The 24,103-nt window shown below is 34.6% G+C and overlaps 4 protein-coding genes across 8 annotated transcripts; 3 read left to right on the forward strand and 1 right to left on the reverse strand.

Moving 5' to 3' along the window:
* Positions 1–888: 888 nt before the first annotated feature.
* Positions 889–7,281, forward strand: LOC106330244 (probable leucine-rich repeat receptor-like serine/threonine-protein kinase At3g14840). Its single transcript, XM_013768749.1, has 24 exons — positions 889–1,021; positions 1,120–1,294; positions 2,175–2,246; positions 2,374–2,442; positions 2,526–2,597; positions 2,719–2,790; positions 2,864–2,935; positions 3,050–3,121; positions 3,225–3,296; positions 3,394–3,465; positions 3,551–3,622; positions 3,705–3,776; positions 3,859–3,924; positions 4,000–4,062; positions 4,150–4,191; positions 4,267–4,307; positions 4,383–4,753; positions 4,881–5,076; positions 5,167–5,295; positions 5,386–5,504; positions 5,583–6,031; positions 6,118–6,268; positions 6,579–6,824; positions 7,273–7,281. Exons 1-24 carry the CDS (start codon positions 928–930, stop codon positions 7,279–7,281), a joined length of 2,868 nt encoding a protein of 955 aa, XP_013624203.1. The 5' UTR covers positions 889–927.
* A 1,558-nt stretch (positions 7,282–8,839) lies between these two features.
* On the forward strand, positions 8,840–10,937 carry LOC106331947 (protein trichome birefringence-like 41). Its single transcript, XM_013770390.1, has 5 exons — positions 8,840–9,129; positions 9,770–9,941; positions 10,033–10,208; positions 10,311–10,469; positions 10,551–10,937. The coding sequence occupies exons 1-5, from the start codon at positions 8,879–8,881 to the stop codon at positions 10,846–10,848; spliced, it is 1,056 nt and encodes a 351-aa protein (XP_013625844.1). The 5' UTR covers positions 8,840–8,878; the 3' UTR covers positions 10,849–10,937.
* Positions 10,938–11,233: 296 nt separating this feature from the next.
* LOC106328272 lies at positions 11,234–13,672 on the reverse strand. Its single transcript, XM_013766684.1, has 7 exons — positions 13,421–13,672; positions 13,212–13,286; positions 12,947–13,117; positions 12,624–12,794; positions 12,337–12,546; positions 12,179–12,267; positions 11,234–12,096 (listed from the first exon to the last, which is right to left on the reverse strand). The coding sequence occupies exons 1-7, from the start codon at positions 13,524–13,526 to the stop codon at positions 11,452–11,454; spliced, it is 1,467 nt and encodes a 488-aa protein (XP_013622138.1). The 5' UTR covers positions 13,527–13,672; the 3' UTR covers positions 11,234–11,451.
* A 2,036-nt stretch (positions 13,673–15,708) lies between these two features.
* On the forward strand, positions 15,709–19,088 carry LOC106329328. 5 transcript variants are annotated; one of them, XM_013767969.1, is made up of 3 exons: positions 15,709–15,985; positions 16,270–16,378; positions 17,463–19,088. In XM_013767969.1, exon 3 carries the CDS (start codon positions 17,463–17,465, stop codon positions 18,780–18,782), a length of 1,320 nt encoding a protein of 439 aa, XP_013623423.1. In that variant the 5' UTR covers positions 15,709–15,985; positions 16,270–16,378; the 3' UTR covers positions 18,783–19,088. The 5 variants fall into 5 exon arrangements, with proteins under 5 accessions (XP_013623423.1, XP_013623424.1, XP_013623422.1 ...); XM_013767970.1 differs by lacking the exon at positions 16,270–16,378 and adding an exon at positions 16,806–16,884; XM_013767968.1 differs by lacking the exons at positions 15,709–15,985; positions 16,270–16,378 and adding an exon at positions 16,959–17,360.
* Positions 19,089–24,103: the final 5,015 nt, after the last annotated feature.

The raw sequence follows: 24,103 nt of genomic DNA on the forward strand, positions 1-24,103 counted from the left end.
AGCTATTGGGGAATGAATTCCCAACTGAAATTGTATTGTAGATGATACATGATTATTCTACCAGTCTCACGTTAAAACCCGAGACCGTCTGTTTTTCAGTTGTCCATGTACTCAACAAATATATATGGGATTAACGAAGAAGCTACTTCAAACATGCTACACAACATACTGTACTATGTCACCGGACGAAATGGCAACATCACTTTTATGTTACACTATGTCTTTCAAATCTCACTCCATACTATTTGGAAAGAGTGAAATGGAAGGAATTAAACACAAGGAAAGGGTTCATAATCCGGAAACTATACTGAGATTCATCGATAAAGGTATTAGGAATTGCATCTTGTCACTTAGAGGAAGTCCACGGTTTGAAACAACCATGACAGCTTGGTCTAAACAAAACTTGAGAACAAAGTCATAGTTATAAAAAAAAATGGATTGTGGAAGCACCGTAGCCTACTGGTTAAGGTTTAAAGGCTTCTACACCCAGGTCTAGGGTTCGAATCCCAGGCATGGATCTTCATATGACGGCTCAAGTGATGCAGTTAGGCGTAGGTCTTCATAAGGCATGTAGTATTGTCGGTTGTCGAATCGTCTATGTAATCTTTCTCATATCATAATTGTAATATCCTAATAAATCAGTGTTAAAAAAAATAATTGATACGAATAATTTAACATTTTTTCAAAAAAAAAAGAACATTTTTAATTATTCTTCTCATGGTATGTTCTCTTAGTCAAAAAGAAATATTTTTTAACTCTTTTTGGAGATTCGCCCTATTTATTAATAATGATGACTGACTTATCATCCTATGTCTCTCTCTTATCTCCCATTTCTCAAATATCTTTGCGAGTCTCTCTTCCCTCACATAGACAAATTAACCAACCACTTCTTCACACTCATAGCATAACATCGCCGTGAATCTAACAATGTTGTTGAACCGACTTATCTTCCCTTATTTCATCCTCGTCTCTCTCTTCCTCTCCTGCATCGCCTCCTCTCAAACACTACCCAAAGAAGAAGGTATCATACATATATAATCAGTTTATACGGTGGTTACGTTACATGTTTGAGTCAGTGTACGATTTGGTGGTTATCTGTGATTTGCATTTTTTTCGCAGTGGATGCTTTAAGAGCCGTAGCGACGGCGTTGAAGAAGAGTAACTGGAATTTCAATGTCGATCCATGCGACCTCACCTCATCTGATGGTGGTTGGAGAAACCCTAACGCCGGTAAATTATTTGAAGACAAAATTACTTGTAGCTGCACCTCTACCGTTTGCCACGTCACCAAGATGTTCGTTCCTCCCCTTCTCCCTTTATAAAATTTACATTTTCATCATTATATTAATTTTATTAACCGTGGAGAAATTCAAAATATTATTGATAATTTGTTTTTTAAATAGATTTGGTCGAAGTAGTAGTTCTCGTTTTTCAATGTCATGAATAAAGTAAAAAAAATAGATTATATTTTTATTTTATTTAAAATTAAAAATTAATAGTATTACAATAGATAGAATATACACAAAATATACAAATATAAAAATAAATAAAATAAATTGTCTTTGTGCATAATAACGTTTTGTAAGAAATCTTGCATATAAATTCAAATATATTGTGACAGATATTTTTGATTATTAAAATAATTAATTCGATAATATTTTTATAAGCTTAATATGTTAGTATTTTTATAATTAAAATATGAAGTCAACTAAAGTAATAAAATTACTAAAAATGAATAAGTGATTTTTTTATTTTGAATCATATACTTTTAGTCATAAGTTTTGTTAAATCATTTTTATGTTTTATACATATATAGATATATTTGGATATACTTTTCCAACACGTACCCACTTTCCAATTATTTGAAAAAACTCGCATCTACGCTTCTATACGATTCCGTTTCCACGTACCCGTTTTTGGATTCTATGGAACATAGGTTACTATTACCATGAAAGTACTTTAGTTTTCTGAATGTGACAAAGTCTATGCGCTGTCGCTGTTGACGCGTTTTGTTTAATCCGTGAATCTAATTCTAAAACTAATTACTTTCACACATGTTGCTTTGATCCAATGCTATTGGGCAGTAAACATAATGGGACTATATTTTGGTTACCTTTTAAGAAAAAAAGATCATACTTGCTTCTTTTTCCCTCTTATAAATCTTGTTGAAACAGAGTTCTCAAGGCACAAAGCCTCCAAGGATCTCTTCCTAAAGAGTTTGCAGGACTTCCTTTTCTGCAAGAGATGTAAGAACCTGAATAGCAGCAAAATCATTACCACTCAAAACTTTCTCATTATTACAATATCTCCCACCACGACCAGTATCTTTCAATAACTAACTTAACTGTCACATTCTTCTTATTTCTTTTGCAGTGATCTGTCTAGAAACTATCTCAACGGTTCTGTTCCTCCCGAATGGGGAACCTTGCCACTTATAAACATGTATGTATCTCTTTCATCTAGACTTTACATGTGTGTATATGTATAGATTGATTTGAGTAACTTTGTTGGATGATGAAATGCAGCACACTGCTTGCCAACCGGATAACCGGTCCAATCCCGAAAGAGATTGGAAACATTACAACCCTTCAGAACCTGTGAGTACACTTCTTTAATCCTTATGTCTTCAAAAATGTTTCAGACAATATATACTTGGAAGTAATAATAATATGATTCGTTTTTGTTTTTCTTTGTTTTCTTGAACATCTGGTTTTCTAGTATCTTGGAATCTAATCAGATCTCAGGGAACTTACCTCCAGAACTCGGGAATCTAAAGAACATTCAAAGAATGTAAGAATATTTGTCCAAGTTCTCTAAAATAGGTTCATTTACTAATGATGAGACTATGTTTTTCTATTTGTAGCCTTCTTGGCACGAACTACTTGACTGGGGACATCCCAAGTACATTTTCCAAACTTACTAAGTTGACTGAGTTGTAAGTACTCCTCTGCTTGCTTAGATCATAGCTCCTCTGCTTGCTTAGATCATAGACAATGTGTTTTGCTGATGATTCCGACATTTTTTATTAAATTGTTTTCTTGCTTTATAGCCGTATAAGTGACAACCAGTTTACCGGAACCATACCAGATTTCATCCAGAACTGGACAGAACTTACAAAACTGTAAGCAAGCAATCAGCATCTTTCGCCCTCTTTCGTTTTGCGTATTGGTATTGGTTACTTATATTAAGCTGTGGAATGTTAATATTATTGCATATTGTTATAGAACTATTCAAGCAAGTGGTTTAGTTGGACCGATTCCTAGTGGCATTGGTACTCTTTTGAAGTTAACAGACTTGTAAGTACACTAAACTTTGCATGTGGGATTCATTGTTACTGTCAAATGATATTTTACTATTTCCTTTTTTTTTTTTCCAAAATTGAAAATATTGTAGGAGAATCAGTGACTTGAATGGACCTAGTTCTCCATTTCCACCACTACAAAACATGACATCCATGCAGACATTGTGAGTTTAAGCCGTAAACTAAACACATTCAGTAATGGTTTCTTCCCACCTTCGTTGAGAGTTTAACTTACATTTTCCTTTGCAGGATTATTAGGAACTCCAATCTTACAGGAGAACTACCTGATTATCTTGTATCAATCACAACATTAAAGCTCTTGTTAGTAAACTCTTTTCTTCTTCTGCAAGCATATAATATGGAAAAAATAACTCAAGCTGACATTGTGAGACTCATTGTGCAGAGATCTTAGCTTTAACAAACTAAGTGGACCAATCCCAGCAACATATAAGGATCTTTGGAATGTAGATAATGTGTATGATGCTCTGCTGTCCTTTCTTCATGGTTTGTTGAAAGCTTTCTGAAAAGTTTTAAGTTTTGTTTTCTGATCTTTGCAGATATTTTACAAGTAACACGTTAAGTGGGGAAGTACCAAAATGGATGGTAGAAAATGCAGACAAGATGTGAGTTTTTTCTTCAATGATATAATGTTTACAACATAATCGTAATAATATTTTGTTTGGTTGTTTATATTGCAGTGATCTTACTTACAATAACTTCTCCAGAGATGCAACAACCTCACAATGTCACACGAGAGAAGCGTATGAAGAACAATAAAAAAACTCAAGCTTCTTGTGCCTTCAAATGCACTATAAATCTTACATTTTCTTGGCCCTTTTTATACACAGGAACTTGTTTTCAAGCACACGCCCTTTAGTGGCAAATAACTAGTAAGTTCTTTTTCCTCTTCTCATAAATTATAAAAGCTTTGGTTCTAACACCAAATTTGTTATGTATTGATACAGCTCAAACGTTTATTGTCGGAGTCCCTACATATGTCCTAAGAGTAAGTCTTTGAATCTATATAATTATATAAACCATATCGCTAAACATCTGATTTATCTTTTGTTTATGTTGTCAGCTTTGTATGGCCTTCATATAAACTGTGGTGGAGATGAACTAACAGTCAACGGGAATAAGTATGAAGCGGATAGATTGGATAGCACCTTCTATGACAGTAGAACCGGTTGGTTTTCTAGCAACACCGGGCACTTCTTGGATGATGAACGGTCTCCCAAAGTACCAACCATATGGACTAATACATCAGAGCTTAAGATAGCAGAGCCTAGTCTTTATACAGATGCCCGTCTGTCGGCCATTTCCCTCACTTACTATGCATTTTGTCTTGGAGATGGAAGCTATACAGTTAATCTTCATTTCGCTGAAATTATGTTCAGTGACAATGAAACATATAGCAGTTTGGGGAGACGATTCTTTGACATATATGTTCAGGTAATGTTTTCTTAACACTGATTTATTATAATGTTACAATGATGAGAAATATTACATATACGAGTCTATAATATTTTAAAATACTGTAATGCTTATAGATATTTGGGGTGTGTGTGGTAATGTGCAGGGTAAACTTGAGGTTAAGGATTTTGATATTGTGAGTGAGGCAAAAGGTGCTGGAAGAGCTGTGGTTAAGAGTTTTCGGGTCATGGTTACAAATGGGACGTTGGAGATAAGATTGTTTTGGGCTGGTAAAGGAACTCAAGCTATTCCTGTAAGAGGTTCATATGGCGCTCTCATATCAGCTGTATCAGTAGATCAAAGTAAGCTTTACTAAACCCAAAAAAAATAACTAACCTTTTTGTTGTCGTTGTTGTTGTCTCTTGACTTTATCTCCCATGATATTGCTATAGATTTCACTATTGGTAGAAACTGGGCCGTGGTTGGTGCTGCAGTCGCTTCGACAGTGTTTCTTGGGCTTTTAATCTGTGGTATTTTATGCTGGAGACGTTGCTTGAGACCCAAGAGTCAGATGGAGAAAGGTATTTATAACGACCTATACCTTTAACAATCGTTTTTGAGTTGAAAGTGTATGTATCTTCCAAAACCTAACGGTGTTTCTTCACCTTCAGATTTCAAGAACTTGGATTGCCTGGTTAGTTCCTTTTCCTTGAAGCAAATCAAAGTTGCTACAGACAACTTTAATCCAGCAAACAAGATAGGAGAAGGTGGCTTTGGTCCTGTACACAAGGTTAGCATCATAATGTTATTGACATTTTTATGAGAAAAAGGAATATGAACTAAAGGTTTGTCCATTGTATGAATTTAGGGAAAGTTGACTGATGGAACCTTAATCGCGGTGAAGCAACTATCATCTAAATCAAAGCAAGGGAACAGAGAGTTCTTGAACGAGATTGGTATGATCTCTGCCTTACAACATCCACATTTGGTTAAACTATATGGATGTTGCGTAGAAGGTGGCCAGCTCTTGCTAATCTACGAGTACTTAGTAAATAACAGTCTCGCAAGAGCACTTTTCGGTCCTCTAAAGACTCAAATAAGATTAGACTGGCCAATAAGGCAGAAGATTTGCGTTGGAATAGCCAGAGGATTAGCTTTTCTCCACGAGGAATCAAGACTCAAGATCGTGCACAGAGACATCAAAGCCGCTAATGTCTTGCTGGACAAGGAACTAAACCCGAAGATTTCGGATTTCGGTCTTGCTAAGCTTGATGAACAGGAAAACACACACATGAGCACACGAGTCGCAGGAACATAGTGAGTCGTTTAACCATTCAATCACAAAGAAGAAGTTTCAGCTTTGCTTAGATTTCTTGTCACCAAAGCAATCTTTTGTTGTGCAGTGGATACATGGCTCCAGAGTATGCAGTGAGAGGTCATTTGACAGATAAAGCAGACGTCTACAGCTTCGGCGTCGTGGCTCTAGAGATCGTTCATGGAAGAGGTAACACAAGCGCACGTTCCAAAGCCGAGACCTTCTACCTTCTTGACTGGGTAAATTATCTTATTCACCTCTTTAATACGAAAAAGATTATTTTTTTAATTTGAATTAACCGAAAAACTGAAATCGAGTCTGAACCGAACTCGACCCGAAATTATATCGGATAATAACTGATTCCCAAATTTTTTATCCGAACCGAACCGAAAATGAAACTAGTACGGATCTTATATTTCTAGAACAAAAAAAAATCCAAAATAAACGGAACCGAACCAAATCGATACCCTAAGTGCACATACCTACCCTAAACACTAAAGACATGTCTGAACAAGAAGTCATGAACCTAAATCTTGATTTATTCCGCAGGTACACGTTCTAAGGGAGCAAAACAGGCTGATGGAAGTAGTAGACCCGAGGCTTGGAACAGACTACAACAGAGAAGAAGCAATGAAGATGATCCAGATTGGTATCCTCTGCACCAGTCTAGTTCCGTCGGACAGACCGTCGATGTCGACGGTGGTGAGCATGCTCGAAGGACACTCCACGGTGGATGTTGAGGAAATTCTTGAAACTTCGTTCAGTAGGGGAAATGAGAAAGACGAAGAGAGCCCTGTTATTTTCTTAGGTTTTTTCTTGTTTTTGCTTACGAAGAAAATGATTTGTCGTCTATTCTATTAAAACTTCAACAAAATAATATTTGACTATTTTTAATTAGATCCTTCCAGATTGTCTTTTTTTTTTACTAATTCTAACAAGTTTATTTATTGTTTTTATTTAAATGTTTAACTACATCTTTTATTTTCTTTTTCACTTTTGCAAACTACTTCATTAATTGTATTTATCATAATAATTTGATTTCATTTATTTTACGTATTAACCATAATAATTTTAAGTATTTAAATAAAATTTTTCCACTAGCGACAATAATTGAAACCGGTTAACAAAATTGTTTTTATTTGTTTACGTAATCAGTTAGACATGGACATTCATGTATACGTTCGGATACAGATAATTTTTATGGGGATTGAATTTTTAGATTTTAAAATTAAACTATGTTCAGGTATTATAAATTTTTGGACATGGTTCAAGTTGGTTTCTTCCGGGTCCGGGTAAATTTGTAGGAACCTAAAAATATCTAAATAACATATATGTTTAAAAATAGCACTAAACAATTTATAAAAAATAAAAATCAAATCCGCACGGACGTGCGTGTCAAATTCTAGTACTATTTATCATTTATGACTGTGTTACACATGATTTATTTTAAAAATATTTTACACTTTCGTTAAGATTATTAATTTAGTATCTCTACACAAAGAATATAAAAGTTGTGACTCAATTTTATATTTTTTTAATACCATCATCATTTTAAAAGCAAAATTTTACACTTTCTCCGTGTAACCGTAGAAAATTTTTTATTTCAATGATTTGACTAATGCTTCATTAAAATTTATATACCAGAAATTTATGATTGTATTTCATAATTCGGTCTGAGATGATGCAGTTATACATATATTTCATATCATAAATAGAATTAGTGGTTATAGAATTATCTATGAAATATTTTATAAATTTAATATCATAATAAATCAATGTTAAAAACATGTAACCACTAATATTAATCACACACACATATCTTTGGCATTATTGTGTAATCCTAAAGTGTGATTGTCTTATTCAACTATTTTTCAGTAATTTTAATATGTTTCATGATTCATTTAATAAAAGTTATTTGGCTTAATTACTAACCGTAACGATAAATTTGGATTAACTAAGTCAAAATCTTTTTTTTTTGGTAAATCTTATCGGTTGATCCGATCGGTTCCGGAAGAAACACACTTAGTGTTACAGAGTGGACTAACTCGAAAATGTATTACATTGCCTGATCCAAGTTTGTAATACCTTTCGACTAATGTCAGAGGTATACCAATCATCTGTTACAGCTCATGTAATCACTTTGGCTCCAAACTGACCAAATAGTGATAATTTAGTTCCTAGAGGGAATCAAACCATAACTAATATGGATATACACCAAACCCCAATAAATTGCCACTATACTACCACCACCACTTGGTTATTTGGTGAAGACATAATCTATTGTTGTTTCAACATCTGTTTCTCTTGACAAATGATTGGTTTGTGTTTGCTTAATCTATGATCAATCTGTACTGTCGTTTAGGAAACTACCCTATACAATATTTCAACTAAACTTAATGGAATAATCAAATATCAATTAATATGTCCACAAGTTTTTTCACGGGGTAGCACCGGCAAATGTAAAGAATTTTAAACAAAACACAAAAGAAACATCTGCACAAAATTTTAGTTTATGGTGCAAACAAGCCGACTTATTCGGGGAAAGAAAGGAAGTTAATTTTAGTGTTTGTATAAAATTTAATGACTATGTAATTATGTTACTGTACTTCTAAAATAAAAATCAGAAAACTATTAATAGTAGTAAATCACGTTATTAAATATACACAAAGAAATGCTGAGATTTGATTTCAAAGTTTCCTACCAAAGCAAATACGACTCAAAATAAATAACAACAGATTTCTCTTTTAATATGACAAGTTATATATATGTATAATATATATCTATAGATGCGTGAGTGTATAAAACCCCAAGTGCGTATTTGAATCTCTCTCTACCCCTTCTGTGTTGAGATGGGTTTAAAGGATAACGCCATTTCTTATGGCTCTACATTAGTGTTATCGCTTCTTCTTCTTCCTCTTCTTCACGAAACAGAGGGATGTGATATGTTCACGGGACGGTGGGTGAAGGACGCTTCCTATCCACTCTACGATCCCTCCACGTGTCCTTTTATACGACGCGAGTTCGCTTGCAAGAAAAATGGACGGCCGGATCTCGATTACCCCACCTTCCGATGGCAACCTCAGGACTGCAAATTAGCAAGGTATCATCAATTACTAAGAGTAATTAGTATTACTTTCATCTTTTTGTTTCTTTATTTATTTAGTTTCTTGTTTCAAGATATATTGAATCAAGGTATCATTATGAAATATTATAACATCGCACAGCCAACAAGTTTCTTATTCTTGCTTTTTTAATTCTAGATTTATCTTTTAAATTTTTTTTGTCAACAGGTTTATCTTTCAATTGATTCACCAGTTTTTATTTGTTGAAAGTATATTACATAAATAAATGAAGGAAAAATATATAAAAGAGTATATACATTTTGTCGGTTCAAAATTTGATATACCAAAGTGGGCAGAAATCTTGATTTGATTATATACTTTATAAGAAAACTGGAAAACATTTACAGATTGTATAATACCTTTTTGCGAAGCGATTTTGAGTGAACAAAACCAATAGCAAAAGAGAATGCTATTTTTATATTTGTTTTGCCATAATTGAATGTGTGTTTGGGAATCTCTAAAATGCTCTTTTGTCACAATATGCCAACTGGTGGGTTTGTCGTGAGTAACACGCGCCACCAGTGGGATTACGACACTCATGTGGGGACACTAAAGCTTTTGACGATTTTGCCCTTCTGCTCCTTTTTTAACGTTGATTTTCGTTGTTTCGTTGTGTAGGTTCAATGGAGTGGAGTTTTTGGAGAAAAACAAAGGGAAGAAGATAATGTTTGTTGGTGATTCTCTTAGCCTGAATCAATGGCAATCTTTAACATGTATGCTTCACTCTTCCGTTTCCAATTCTCCCTATAACCTAAGCACACAAGGCACTATCTCAACCTTCACATTCCAGGTAAAAATAATCAATTCTACACTTTTTTGGTTAAGTATAATGTCTCTAGGATAAAAAACCGAACTAAATCAGAAACGGTTAATGTTTACAGGAGTATGGAGTGGAATTGAAGCTGGATAGGAATGTGTATTTGGTAGATATAGTGAGGGAGAAGATTGGGAGAGTGTTGAAGCTTGATTCTATCAATGACGGACATAACTGGTCAGAAATGGATACACTGATTTTCAATACTTGGCATTGGTGGAGCCGTAGAGGTCCTTCACAACCGTACGTTGCGTGTTCTTTAATCAACTAACTCTTCAGTTTTGTTTATTCTTAGCTTAATTAATCACTACAACTTTATGCTAAAAAATTAAATTCTTTTGACAGATGGGATTATATTCAATTAGGGACTAACGTTACAAAGGACATGGACCGTGTGGCAGCATTTGAAATCGCACTAGGGACTTGGGGAAAATGGGTCGATACGGTTGTAGATACTCAGAAAACTAAAGTCTTTTTTCAAGGAATCTCACCATCACATTACAAGTAAGTTGTTATATTTACTACTAATAGATAATCAATATAAAAAAGTACTGATTTTAAAACGTTGATTTGTTTGTTTAACAGAGGAGCTCTATGGGGTGAACCAACGGCAAAGAGCTGTGCAGGACAGACTGAACCACTTTTGGGGACAAGTTATCCAGGAGGATTGCCAACAGAAGTTGGAGTTTTGAAGAGAGCACTTGGGAAAATATCGAAACCGGTGACTTTGTTAGATATTACAATGCTTTCATTGCTTCGCAAAGATGGCCACCCTTCTAGTTATGGTCTAGGCGGCCACACCGCCAATGATTGCAGCCACTGGTGTCTCTCTGGGGTGCCTGATACTTGGAATGAGATTCTTTACAATTATATGGTTTATTAATTACACTAAACATAGAATATTTTTTTAGCATATTTGTTATTGTGTTGGATTCTACACTTGAATCTGAATAAAAAGAGGTATTTTTCTTATGAGCTACAAGAAAAAGCAAATACGAGAAAATAATCTATTTCAACCTCAACAATTTTCATCGTATCTTTTATTGCTTCAATTTTGATTACATATTTATTTGAACATGAACTAAAATTTATTTCAAATAAATTGCATACACTATCAAATTTAAGCAAAAATCGATATTGCACAAAATGATTTTTAGAGTTATCTGAAATAAATTTTAGTTTTGGCTGAAATCTATGAGATATCAAAATTGAGATATGAAAGAAAAAAAAACACAATAACAATTGTTATGTTAGGTTTGAATATGCCATTTCTCTAGAAAATATGCATAGAAGTGTAAACTCAATAATCCAGTATATTACAGCAGTTAAGCTCATAAAAACAAGAAACAAATCAATAATATTTCATTACAGTAGACAATTCTTTATCCCTTTTTTTGTTGCTCTGAAACTACAAAAAAACATAAGGAATCTCCCACCAAGGCAAGGCTCAAAGGGTAACTTCTCATGAGGATGTGATTTGAGTTTTCTAGAAGCGGAATGGAGTCTCAGGTCCATACTTGCTGCTCCTCATGTTGAAATGATCAAACTTTGAACTATTACTGTACTCTACTGGCTTCACCGTATCTGATGCTGTTGTTGTCTTTGGTTCTGTCTCGGTTGTTGTTTTATCTCTATGGCGACGCCTTGATCGCTCTTTATGGACCTTTGGTGGTTGCACAACCTCCCCCGAGGCATAAAACTGAGCATACTCCTGCCGTTTTGATGATGACGACCGATGGTGCTTGGATGATGGATCCTTTGTTGCACTACTTGATCTTGTCTTCGACGGCTTATGTTCAGGGTAAGTATCACTCTGTTTAGGCAAGTGGGCGTGTCGGGACTCAGAGATTGGTGCTGGAGCAGTATGCCTTTGGACTAAAGTTGGTTCTTGCTCGTCTTCAGGCATTTTGAGTCTATCTTTAAGTGGCCTTAGATTGGAGCTGGTTTTGAAACGGGCTGGGACTAGGTTGCTGGTGAAAAACTCGAGGGAGAGTTTGCAGAGATCGATAAGGAGTTGTCCAAACGATGGCCAACCAGGTTCTTCCTTAGCTGTTGTTGTTGTTGTCTCAAGGACAGGGCGAGAGAGTTCCTCTTTGCCTGGTTGCTGCTCCTCTTCAAAGCTGGTTTCTGACTGTAAATATAAAAACATAAACCTTTATGGCTAGTGAGAAGTGAACAAAAAAGGCGTGTAAGAGAAGAAACTAAAACTTTACCGTCTTAGAGACAAAAGAATGTCCAAAGCCCTGTTGGAGCAAACACGTGGCGTAACCAATGACAACGGCACCAATAACCAAGAGGATATCTGGTAAATGATCTTTCGGTTAACACACTCAGATCCAAGTCTAAACAAAGTGATATATGTAGTTCTTACCAGTAGAAGAGATTGAGCTAGAGTGATACTCGCAGTCCTCTTCAGCAAGAGAGATCTGGCGAAGAGCAGCGTTACCTCTGTCGATAACCAGCAAGGAGCAAGTAGGACGAACGTAAACAAGATCGAAATCGTTTGAGAATTTAGCATCCTCGCTTGGTCCATCTCTAAACCCAGCTACATTCGATTTCCCTCCAGCTATTGTAGTAACACCTGTTTCAAGACAACGTCCCAGACTCTTTAAGATCTCTGAGCAGCCCCACCAATAAAAGAGAACTTTGCAGACATACCAGAATCACCAATCTTTCGGATGGCTAGATTCAAAGTGTCAGCGACATAAACATTGCCTTTATCATCCATAGTTACACCTCTGGGATGATTAAAACGAGCTTCGTTTGGTTTACCATCAGCATGACCCGTTTTACCTTGAAAAGATCCAGCCACCAATCTTCCCCTGCTGTCTGCCCACACAGGTTTAAAAACAAAAGTCACAACACTCTTAAGTCAAAATGTTTCATATGAAGCATACAGAACATGAATAGAGACAAGTATACATGGCTATCGACTAGGGAATGTATAGGAACTAAAATGAAGAGATGAAGGCAAATGTTACAGTGAGACAAGGGAGGAGTGATTTTGATGATGTTGCTGTTAACTTCATCAACAGCATAAAGCTCTCCGTCGTCAGAGACACGAATCTTGTAAGGAAGGGCACCGATCTCGTTTCCTTCCACAACGGTTTCGACCAAGTAACCATTCTCAAACTGAACTACATTAGCAGTTTCTGTATTGAGAAACAATGATACATCAGAACCAGCTTTGCTCAACAACAAACAAATCAAGCTAACAAAACAAAAAAAAAATAGAGCAATAATCACCTGATTGGGAGGATAATTTAGAGGATGAACCTGTAGTCCACTTGAGAACCGAGGACATGTGCTTTATCAACGAACCTAGTTTTTCATTTACACCCAATATTGAATTGGAAACTATCGAATTGGCTACTAATCGAATTAAACTGAATAGGAGAGTGAGTGAGTGAGTGAGAAGATCAATCAAAATTAGGTAAATTAAGATGGTGATTTACCAGCAGGGGGAGCAGCTTGAGCTTGAAATGGGAAGCTGTGAAGAAGAGTAAAGAAGACGATCGATAGAGTATACAAAGACCAAGTAAAGCTCTGAGATTCGCCCATCTCTTTCGTGTAGATTCCTTCCAACGTACAACTATGTTCGAATCAAACCCGATTCACATATTCCAAGACGACCAAAACTGAGAGATTGAAACCCCAATTTGCAGATGAGCAGAGAGTTTTTGTTTTCAAAATTATTTGCGATTCAATAAAGCTTTTGCTTGGGAAATTACCTTATTGGACAGGTCTTTAAATGTTCCATTACTGTTCCCACTACTAGGCCTTTTGTAGGGACCCATTACCGAGCCCATTAAGTTTCTCACCTTGGATGCCTGCCCCCTGGATGGTGCTACATGCTTACCCACTATAAGTCCGGAAGAAAAGACAAACTGATTAACAAGAAAAAAAAAGCTCAACAGATTCAGAAGCACTTCCACGATTTGTATACTCACATCAATACATTTTAATCTATGTTTTCTACTACTCTCTCTGTTTCATATTATTTGTCGTTTTAGAGTTAAAATTTTGTTTCCTTTTAAGTGTCGTTTTATATTTTCAATGCAAAATTTAATAATAATATTTTCTATTTTATTTTTCTATTGGTTAAAATATAATTTTTTTTGTCAACATTGCTTTTATTAAAAGCTTAGAACATTCACGAATACAAACGTGGAGCTAGACACGTGTAAACACAACAATAATACACATTTCAGAACACGTTACGTGTCAAATAAACGACATGCAAATCAGATCACCGTCGTTCAAACTCCCAGTCATCTTCTCCGGCAATATCTTCAATTTTCTGGCATGCCTCGATCTTCTTTGATTTGTACTCGCTATAATCTCTTCCGCTTTTCTTCTGACACCTATGTATGGATAATCAAACTTCTCCGGATATTATCGCTGGGAAGGCTTCATCTATCCGGAAAAAGATCTTTTGTTGGACCACTAAACAAAGCGCCAAACTCTTCTGAATCTCTTCCAAACGATTAAGCTTGATCCATCTTCATCTTCAACCCTTTCAACAGGAAAGCTTCATCCCTTGCCGATTCTCTGGCAAGACTTTAATGAACGAAGACTGATTTCCAAGAAAAGGAATCAGAGCATCTCCTTTGAAATAGATTACCCATCAATAAGCAGATCGGGGTTTGGATTAAGCACGCGAAAGAGAGAAAGTGAAAACAAATTCGGATCTAACCGGAATCAAAATCCGCAACGGAAGAGAGTTAGATCGCCACCGCGAACACATAATCCGACATGCGGAAAACATAATTCGATCTTAAAGATCGAATTTTTATTTCACGAAACAAAGGACCCAGGTGATATGATATATTACAAGACTATCACCAGATAACAAAAAAACAAAAAAGATTGATGGCCGACGGTATTAATCCGCCGGCCACCGGAACTAAAACGTGATTAGAAGAAACTCTAGTGAGTGGTTGGAGAAAATGAGTTTAGTGAGAGAAATACTTTGTTAAAATGTGGTTAGATATGTAGATAATGATGTTTTTATTTTAGAAATATACAAAATTAAATGTATTTTTTCATTTGTGTGCAAAAATTTTATATAGTGATACTGTAAATAGAATCATCTACTGATTCGTGTCAATTTTGACTATCCTAAAAAAAATTCACAAAATTAATAGAACTAGTTTGTAATTTTTTAAAAAGTGTCTAACAGAAATCGTAATATTAAACGAAAAAAAACTATTGAATTAATGGTTGGAACCTTATTTCAGAAACGGATCTTGCTTCGTTTTGGATCTGATTATGGTTATATTGTCTCTTTTGTGTGGTCTGTGTTTTCGTCGTGTTGATTTGGGGACGTGAATCGTCGATCTCGACTGTTTACCTGATTTGTACTTTATAGTTCAAGTTTATTCAACGGTAACTTAACTGCTGTTAACTCGGGACAAAATTTATCAAGGTAATTGAAGAAGAAGACGTATCTAAACTATGAGAATTATTGTCGTGATTTCGTTGAAGGTATTAAAAATCCGTCTGCTATTGCTGGAACGCACCTTACTTTCAAAACAAGACTAGTTTGATATTGATAAGGTGTCATCAATCATGTTTATCTTTTCTATTTTCATGCGTGGAAAGAAAGACCATTAGTTTCTTATTATTTGTCATATTCTTCTATAAAATAGTGTTAAAAAATGGTTGGAGAAGAAAAGGGATTCAAATGTGAGATTGTTACAACAACTTCCCAGTGATTATGGTCTGTCTGACTACGTCGAAACATTTTAGATCATTGCCATAAATCTCTCTTTAGCTATATACTACCAAAAACACCCTCTCCGTTTCGACGTTTCTGCACCATCAAGCGGCAATGTCGGTGTAAATATCTCATAGTCATTAGGGTATATCAGGAAAATTCAGTCTTTTGAACTTCCCTAGGCCCGCTCTACCTCTGTCTTTTGCCTCTTTACCTGCAGTCTTACTACCTCTTTATCTCTTTAAATTTCCAAAGCATTACTTACATTTTTCTGTATTATCTTCTCATCCTCGAGCTCCGGGTTAGTCTTGTTTTGTTTCTTTCTGAATGATTTTTTCTCCGTTAATCATGCAGTTTTTGTTTTCTCTCGTTTTCAATCTACAATTTACTTGCGAGGCTTGGAAAATTTCCCATCATTGAATATTTATACCAATGATGTCATAGTTTTAGAATTCACATTATATAACGTGTACATTAGAAGTGTTTCTTTCTCTTATCATGTTCCTTGTTTCTTCAACCTTCCTTTTCGGTAGGTAGTGATTTGATGTTTCATATGATTGATTTAATCTTTCATGGTTTAAGCAGTGGTTGGTGTGCCAGTTCTATCCAGTTCTATCCAGTTCATTTCTTCAGATACACTCTACAATGAAGTGAGGAACAAGAAAAGTAAAACATAGAACACACAGTGAGAAAGGTTTCATAATCACCTTTGAACACAAGTCTTCTTATTAGATCTCTTGGCTAAACAAATTGAATATGGAAGTTCTGTGAGTAGTCTGTGACTGTACTAATTTGTTAGGTAGCTATATATTAGGCATAGAGTCTGTTCTGTTTTTTTTTTCTAGGTCAAAGTGAGTGGAATCAAATGACCATTCAAGAGAACATATATATACATGCATGTGTGTGTTTGTGTGTGGAGGCACTTTTTTCTTTCTTGGATACTAGTTGAACTAATTTGGTTTGTAGCAGTTATTATGATCTCTCAATAGGGAGTACTCTAATCCTTTATTCATAATTGAGAATTTATGACCAGCTTTGAGTAATGATCTACATGTATTTAAACTCATCTGTTCCTTTTTTAAATTCTCTTTTGCACTTTTTTCTTGAATGTTTCTTGTCAGAAAAAGTGAATAGAAAATGGGAACAAGGAGTGTTGAATTATTTGCATGTGCCATGTACTTCTGCACATAACCCATTTGGGTACAATTTTATTATATATTATATACTCAATTTTGTTTGATTATATAGCAGCACATTTTGACTATATAGCCCCACCACATATATAGCAAGCATAAGATTTCAGAACATTAATGAGAAAAAAGGTAGATCGGTTCATTGAAAAGAAAATTGGTACTACAACACACGCAAGTTGTTTATTCTTCTTCATTGGACATTTCTTACTTGTTTATTCCCTTACAAAAACACATTTTCTTTTAATTTATGAACCACACTGTCCCCACAACATTGTATCCACATCATATTCTAGGCATATACCTCCTCTCCCTCTCTGTACATATATAAATGTATATGCATACCTCTCTCCGTTGTGACCAAAAAAGTGTAGTGTCAGCCATTAGCCCATTAGTGTAACCATCTTCTTCTCTTGCATCTTGACTTTTTTTTGGTAACTGAAGAAGTCTTACAAAGTGAAGGTTCATTAATAGTCCTAGATCCAAGTTTGCTTTTACTTTTCCTTTTTCCATTAAAGTCCCATTCATCACCTCATTACTTATCATTGTCGTTTTAATTAAGCATTGATGATCTGATCTACTTTGCAGATGGAGACCGTGAAACCATTGGATGTTGCTTCAAGAAAAGGAAAACTCAGACGGGCATTTGTGAAAGCTATCAACATCAAGAAGCTAACCGGTGTTGTTCCAGAAGTTGAGAGAGTGAAGAAGAGACAAGAAAAGGTGAAGTTAGTGAAGAATGCTCCAAATCTTTCAAAGTCCTTTGACAAGCTTGAGGAAGAGTATGAGAAAACACTTTCCATGGAAGCTCTTCTTGCAAAGCTGTTTGCTACTGTTTCTTCCATAAAATCAAGTTACGCGCAGCTGCAGTACGCCCAGTCTCCGTATGATCCAGCTGGGATTCAGAGAGCAGACAGGTTGGTCGTTTCAGAGCTGAAAACATTGTCTGAGCTGAAACAGAGTTTCTTGAAGAATGAGTTTGATCCTAACCCTGATATAACTCTAGTTCTTGCCGAGATTCAAGAAGTGAGAAGCCTCTCGAAGACTTATGAGATCATGGGGAAGAAGATGGAGTGTCAGTTAAAGCTTAAAGACTCTGAGATCATGTTTCTTAAAGAAAAGTTTCAAGAATCCAAGAATCATAACAGGTTGATAGAGAAGAGACTTAACCAAAGTAATCAACTGGATCATAATCATTTCGTTACTTACCTACACCACACAGTCAAATCAATCAGAGGATTCGTTAAAATGATGGTTGAGCAAATGAAGTTCTCTGGTTGGGACGTCCACACGGCGGCTGAAACGATACAGCCTGAAGTATTCTATTACAAGCAAGACCACGCGTGTTTCGCGTTCGAGCATTTCGTTTGTAAGATCATGTTCGAAGGGTTTCATCTACCTTGCTTCACAAGCGAACCATCATCATCATCATCTCGGAAGACGAGTAAAGAGACGTTCTTTGAGAGGTTCACGGAGCTTAGACCGATGAAAGCGAGAGAGTGTTTGACGTCACGGCCCAAATCAAGATTCTCGAGGTTTTGCAGAGATAAGTATTTGCGGCTCGTGCATCCGAAGATGGAGCAGGCTTTCTTCGGGGATTTGCGTGTGAGAAACCAAGTCTCTGTCGGGGAGTTTCTAGAGACGAGTTTTTGTACCGCGTTTCTTGAAATGGCGAAACGGGTTTGGCTCTTGCATTGTCTTGCGTACTCCTTGGACGTTAAAGCTTCGATCTTTCAAGTGGCTAAGGGTTGCAGATTCTCGGAAGTGTACATGAAGAGCGTGGCGGAAGAAAGCTTGTCGGAGTCTGAGCCGAGAGTTGCGTTTACGGTAGTTCCTGGTTTTAGAGTTGGGAACGCTTTGGTACAGTGCGAGGTTTACCTCTCGCTCTCAAGTCAACGCCGTACGTAAGTAACGTAACCAGACGGTCGTAAGCTCACGGAGATGTCGGAACAGAGGGCCTTGTGGTAATTTACGTGGTGGGGTTATTTTGCTGACCGTTGGATTAAGAAGAGATACAGTATGTGACGGTTGCGATTATGCGTGCGTTTTTTTTTCTTCCTCTCTTTGTCAATATTTAGGACAGAGAGACAGAAGCATCTCTGAGCTGGTTTCCTTCGATGAAATCAATGATTAGCCATCGTCACTATCTTCTATCCTATGTAAATAATTCGTAATAATTTTTATAATTTTTATGTATATATTTTCAATTAATGATACCAAATAGTGCACCAAAAAAGATTGTATATGGTCAGATAAAATAATTTTTGATCAACTTAATAATTAAATAATTTAAATAATTATATGGGTTAAATTCTCGGTTCTAAAAATCGGCCACCTAGCCGTCTGGGCGCTACTCGTCACTCTTCCGGTCCGATTTATGTCAAATCGGTTAAAAAAATCGGATATCTGATTTTCTCCGCCTAGACCGCCTAAATAACCGCCTAGCCGCCTAATCTATTTTTTTTAATAATATTTTTATTTATTTATTTGATCTAAAATTTTATAAATATCATTTATATTCATAATTTTGATGAAAATTACACTATATTAAGTTTATATATTCTATTTGTGTGTTTTATACAATCTTAAACATAAAAATGTATTAATGTTATATACAATTAAAGATTAACATGTTTTATAATATAGTAAACAATCTAAAAATTCTGCCCCGCATAATTTTCGATTAATCCCCGATTTTCTCTTTAGACGCTAGGTCCAACCCGACCGCCCGACTAGCGAACGCGTTCCCGAACCGAGGTTAAATTGAATAATTTTTTGTATGAATGGAATTGTGATATCTTCTACAAAGGGACTGAAGCTCGGACATTTATCTATTCTGACCCACCCACCCACCGAATATATCAGATAATACTCTGATGGTCCATTGAATTTTGATAGATCTTCTGGCCCCAGAGTAGTCCCTATCAAAGTATCTTTATGTTATCCACGACGTCTGGGTCCAGGCTCGGTGGATATTGACCCGGATAACACTACCCGAACCAATCTGGTTAGCATCACTATGTTAGTATGCTGTGCCAAAAACTTGTCATTTTGTCAATCACCATAGGTTTAAGGTTTTCTTCAAAAATATATGGTAATTAATGGGTTCGTGTGCACCATTCACTGAGGGGGAGGTCAAAAGATTATGAAGTTCTACTTCTCACCATTACAAATTTACAAGTCATTTTAAATAATCTTTTGATTCTTTTCAACTATAGAGCCATTACATATGAAACACATACAAATCAATGAACTTTCAGGTTTTTTTTAAATTAAATTTTATATTGATTATTCAAATAAATAATGGACATTTACAAATGGACTTTGCTATGAAACTATGCTATACAGAAGAAAAGAGAAAAGGAGATGAAAGCTTATGAACCAACCCATAAAAATGTGAAAGACCTAGAAAAGAAGATAATCACCTAGAAAAGAAGATGATCTACGTGATATTTAAAGGACACAATTCGATTTCGAATCATCTTGACTATACTGCGAATCATAACATTTGTATCCTAGCAAGGCCCCAGATGCCTCCTGGATTTTCTCTCCCAAGTGAAGAAAAAGAGAAGATAGCATATTACATGAGAAACATTTCATATTAAGCTTTCGTCAAAAAAAGAAAAAACATTTCATATTAAGTTCAGAAAAAACATTTCATATGAAAAAATCTTAACAAACATGTACATTCACTATATTTTTTTTAATCTATATTGAAGAAAAAGATAAAACGTATATTAAAAAAATTCATAAAACTTTCATGTACCATTCACTCACTAACATTACCCATTTTAGAAAAAAGAGACGATATCCGGGTGGGACAAAATTCAAACGATTCGAACCGATGTTTTATGGTTCAAAACGGCTCAATAAACAAAAGTATTGCCGTCGGCCCAACTGAATTTATTTTTGTTCGAGACTCCTAGATATGCTATTTGTTTTTTTATGTCACTATTTAAGGTTATGCAAAAAATTTGAATTCGAAGAACCGAACCGATCTCAGTCTGAATAAATAGTACCAAATCCAAAGCGAAATTAATTAAATAGAATTATTCAAAATTTTGGTATTTGAATAACTAAAACCTAATCCGATCCTAACCAAAGTATTTTGGGTATCCAAAATAGATTTATATACTTATTTATTAATTGTTTTTAGATCTAATATATATAAAAATATCTAGAATATATATGATACTTTTAAGTTCATTTAAATACTTGAAAATATATACAAATAATCAAACTTAAATATCTAAAATAGTTAAAATATACTCAAAACTCCAAAAATAATTAAATAATTATTAATTCTCTATCCAAATATTTAAGCCAAACCAATTTATATGTTAAGTTAGGTACTCTGAATTATGTTATTCAAATTTATATGTAATATATTCTATTGTTTATAGATTTTTTAAAAATTAAAGCATATAATAAATTTTAATTTTTTTAAAATAATTTAAATTGGTTATCCAAATCCGAACTGAATCCTCAAAGATCTGAACCAAACACGAAATCCCAAACAGACCCGAAAACGTACCCGAACGCCCACCCCTAATCACTATTATATATCTTATATGTGTCATCATATGTTACAAAATATCTGCTATCATATAATTAATTGTATTTTATACATACCATCAAATAAGTAATCTTAAAATTAATAATATTTTATATGTATATCATATAAATAATAACATATATTATATTTTTAAATTTCAATGTGAAATATAAAATCCATAATTTAAGTTAGTGTTTGAAATTGGGCTTTGTATTGTATTTTTCTTATATATATTGAAAACATTTTTATAATGGTTATTGAAAAATATGTTAGTAAAAGAGAAATTAGTACGTGTACCAACGTATTATACGATATTTAACATCATACCATAAGACACATTTCTAGTCACTGTTCACAATTTTTTTAGACGCTGCTACCCCTATATGTTTCATTCGGCGTGAGAATACAAAATCTAAGATAAAAAATATGAAATACGCAGTTTGGGATTTTGTCAGTTTTTAATAGGGCTGGGCAAAAAACCCGGATCCGAAACACCAAACCGAACCCAATTCGAAAAAGTAGTACCAAACCAGAACCGAAATTGATTAAATATCCGAACGGGTTCAAAATTTTGGTATCTAAAGAACCAAAATTGAACCCGACCCGTACCGAGTATCTCGGGTATCCGTATGTGGCCAAAATAGATTTATATACCTAAATATATTACTTGTTTTTAGATTTAATATATATTAAAAACATCTAAAATATATAAGATACTTTTAAGTTGTCTAAAATACTTGAAAATATACATAAATAGTCAAAAGTAAATGTCTAAAATAGCTAAAATATATTCAAAACACCAAAATTCTTGAAATATCTATTGATTTTCTATCCAAATATTCAAACCAGATCAATTTATATGTTAATTTTAGGTATTTTGACATATATTATACAAATTTATATGTAATATATATTTTTTTAGATTTTAAGAAATTTTAGGCATATAATGAATACTAAAATTTTAAAAATAATTTAAATGGGTTATCCAAACCCGCAAAAATCCAAACCGAACCTAACCGAAATTTAGAAATACCCGAATGGGGCTGAAATCTTTAAACCTGAAAACCCGAAACCCGATTAGATCCGAACCGAACCCAAATGGGTATCCGAACGCCCACCCCTAGATTTTAATGCTAAAGAGATCCTAATTGATTTAGTAAATCTTCCTCTTCTCTCATAGTATCTTCACTTTCCGAAATCTCATTCTCTGATACAATCTTCCTCTTCTCCCATAGTATCTTCTATCTCTCTCTCTTATCTATCTCTCTCCTTACAATCTTCTATCTCTCTCTTATCGCTATCATCGAAGTTCACTACCAAACCTTACTTTCTACAAAATCAGTAACAAAATGGAAAGAGACAAACTCTCAGCTCCACCTCTCCGCATTCCAGACCGTATTTTTGCGATGGGCCATGAGCCAGTTGGAGTTAGGGTAACGCCGTACCACAAACCCTATGCCATTAGGCAAATACTCAACACTCTCGATCCTGAAGAAGTAGATACCATCAGAGGCTCACCGTTTGGGAAGCTTGTTGAGTTCAGTGAAAAGCCCTCTTTCTCCGGACGTTTTGGTCGATTCATCATCTCCAGGCTGCTAAAAGTCACAATGTTGTTGGTCGAACGTTTTGTTGTTATGTGTTTAGTTAGCCGTCTAATGTTCTTTTTATAGCTAAGATTATATTTAGCTGAGTTGTGAAGATTTTATTCGGATAATAACATTTTCAAGTATTTGTGTTTCATTTTGTTGAAGCTAATAATATGTTTAAAATAACACATAATATTTTAGCCGGTTACACACCAACATGTACAATAATAATCACAATTATTTACATGTTAATCAATTTTGTCTAACACAATTTACCAATGACATTTCTAATTTTTAAGGTTAAACTTTATATAACTAACATGTTACCATCATGGATGATTCAGCTGACATTTGGGTGGGACAAAGTAGGAACCATCATAGTCAAAACAGTCCATGTAATAGAGAAGGAGACATACTCGGAAGAGAGTGAGACCATAGATGTGTGTTTAAGCAATGGTTTTCAATCTTATCGAACTAGAAACAATTTGATGTTTAGTATAATGCTTTTCTAGTAGTATGTTTAAGTGTTTAGTTAGAGAGCTGTGAAACTCCACAGTTTGTACTCCAAAATTGTAGGTGGTTATGTAATATACTAGAAACGATACAAAACATTGTTGACCTGTTAATTAAATTTCATAAATGAATTATGGATAAAAATATGGTTAATAGCTAAATTATTCCTTTCACTCTCTCATTCTCTTTAGGACAAAACTAATACATTACTTGATTGCTTCTTTAGATTTTTATAAAGAGGTTTACTAGCTTGACAAAATATTAGACATGAAAATAATTGATTTAGCCAGCAGACTTAATTTTGTATTTTGTATTTTTATAATGTTTACATCAAGAAAATTTTAGTAGATCGTTAAGCAAATTAATAAACGAAAACATATATTTGTTAGCTGGCCAAACTTATTTGATACTTATATTATCTCATATTTTGTGCTCACATATGTGTTCAAAATATCAAAATACATTTTCCCCACTTTGATTTATAAAGATATTTTCCCCGCTAAACAAAATCTTTCTTGTATAATTTGTTATGTAACCATGGATAAATTTTGTTAGCTAGTTAATTATCATATTAT

The sequence above is a fragment of the Brassica oleracea genome, chromosome C3 (genome assembly GCF_000695525.1).
Source record: "Brassica oleracea var. oleracea cultivar TO1000 chromosome C3, BOL, whole genome shotgun sequence".
Lineage (NCBI taxonomy): Eukaryota > Viridiplantae > Streptophyta > Magnoliopsida > Brassicales > Brassicaceae > Brassica > Brassica oleracea.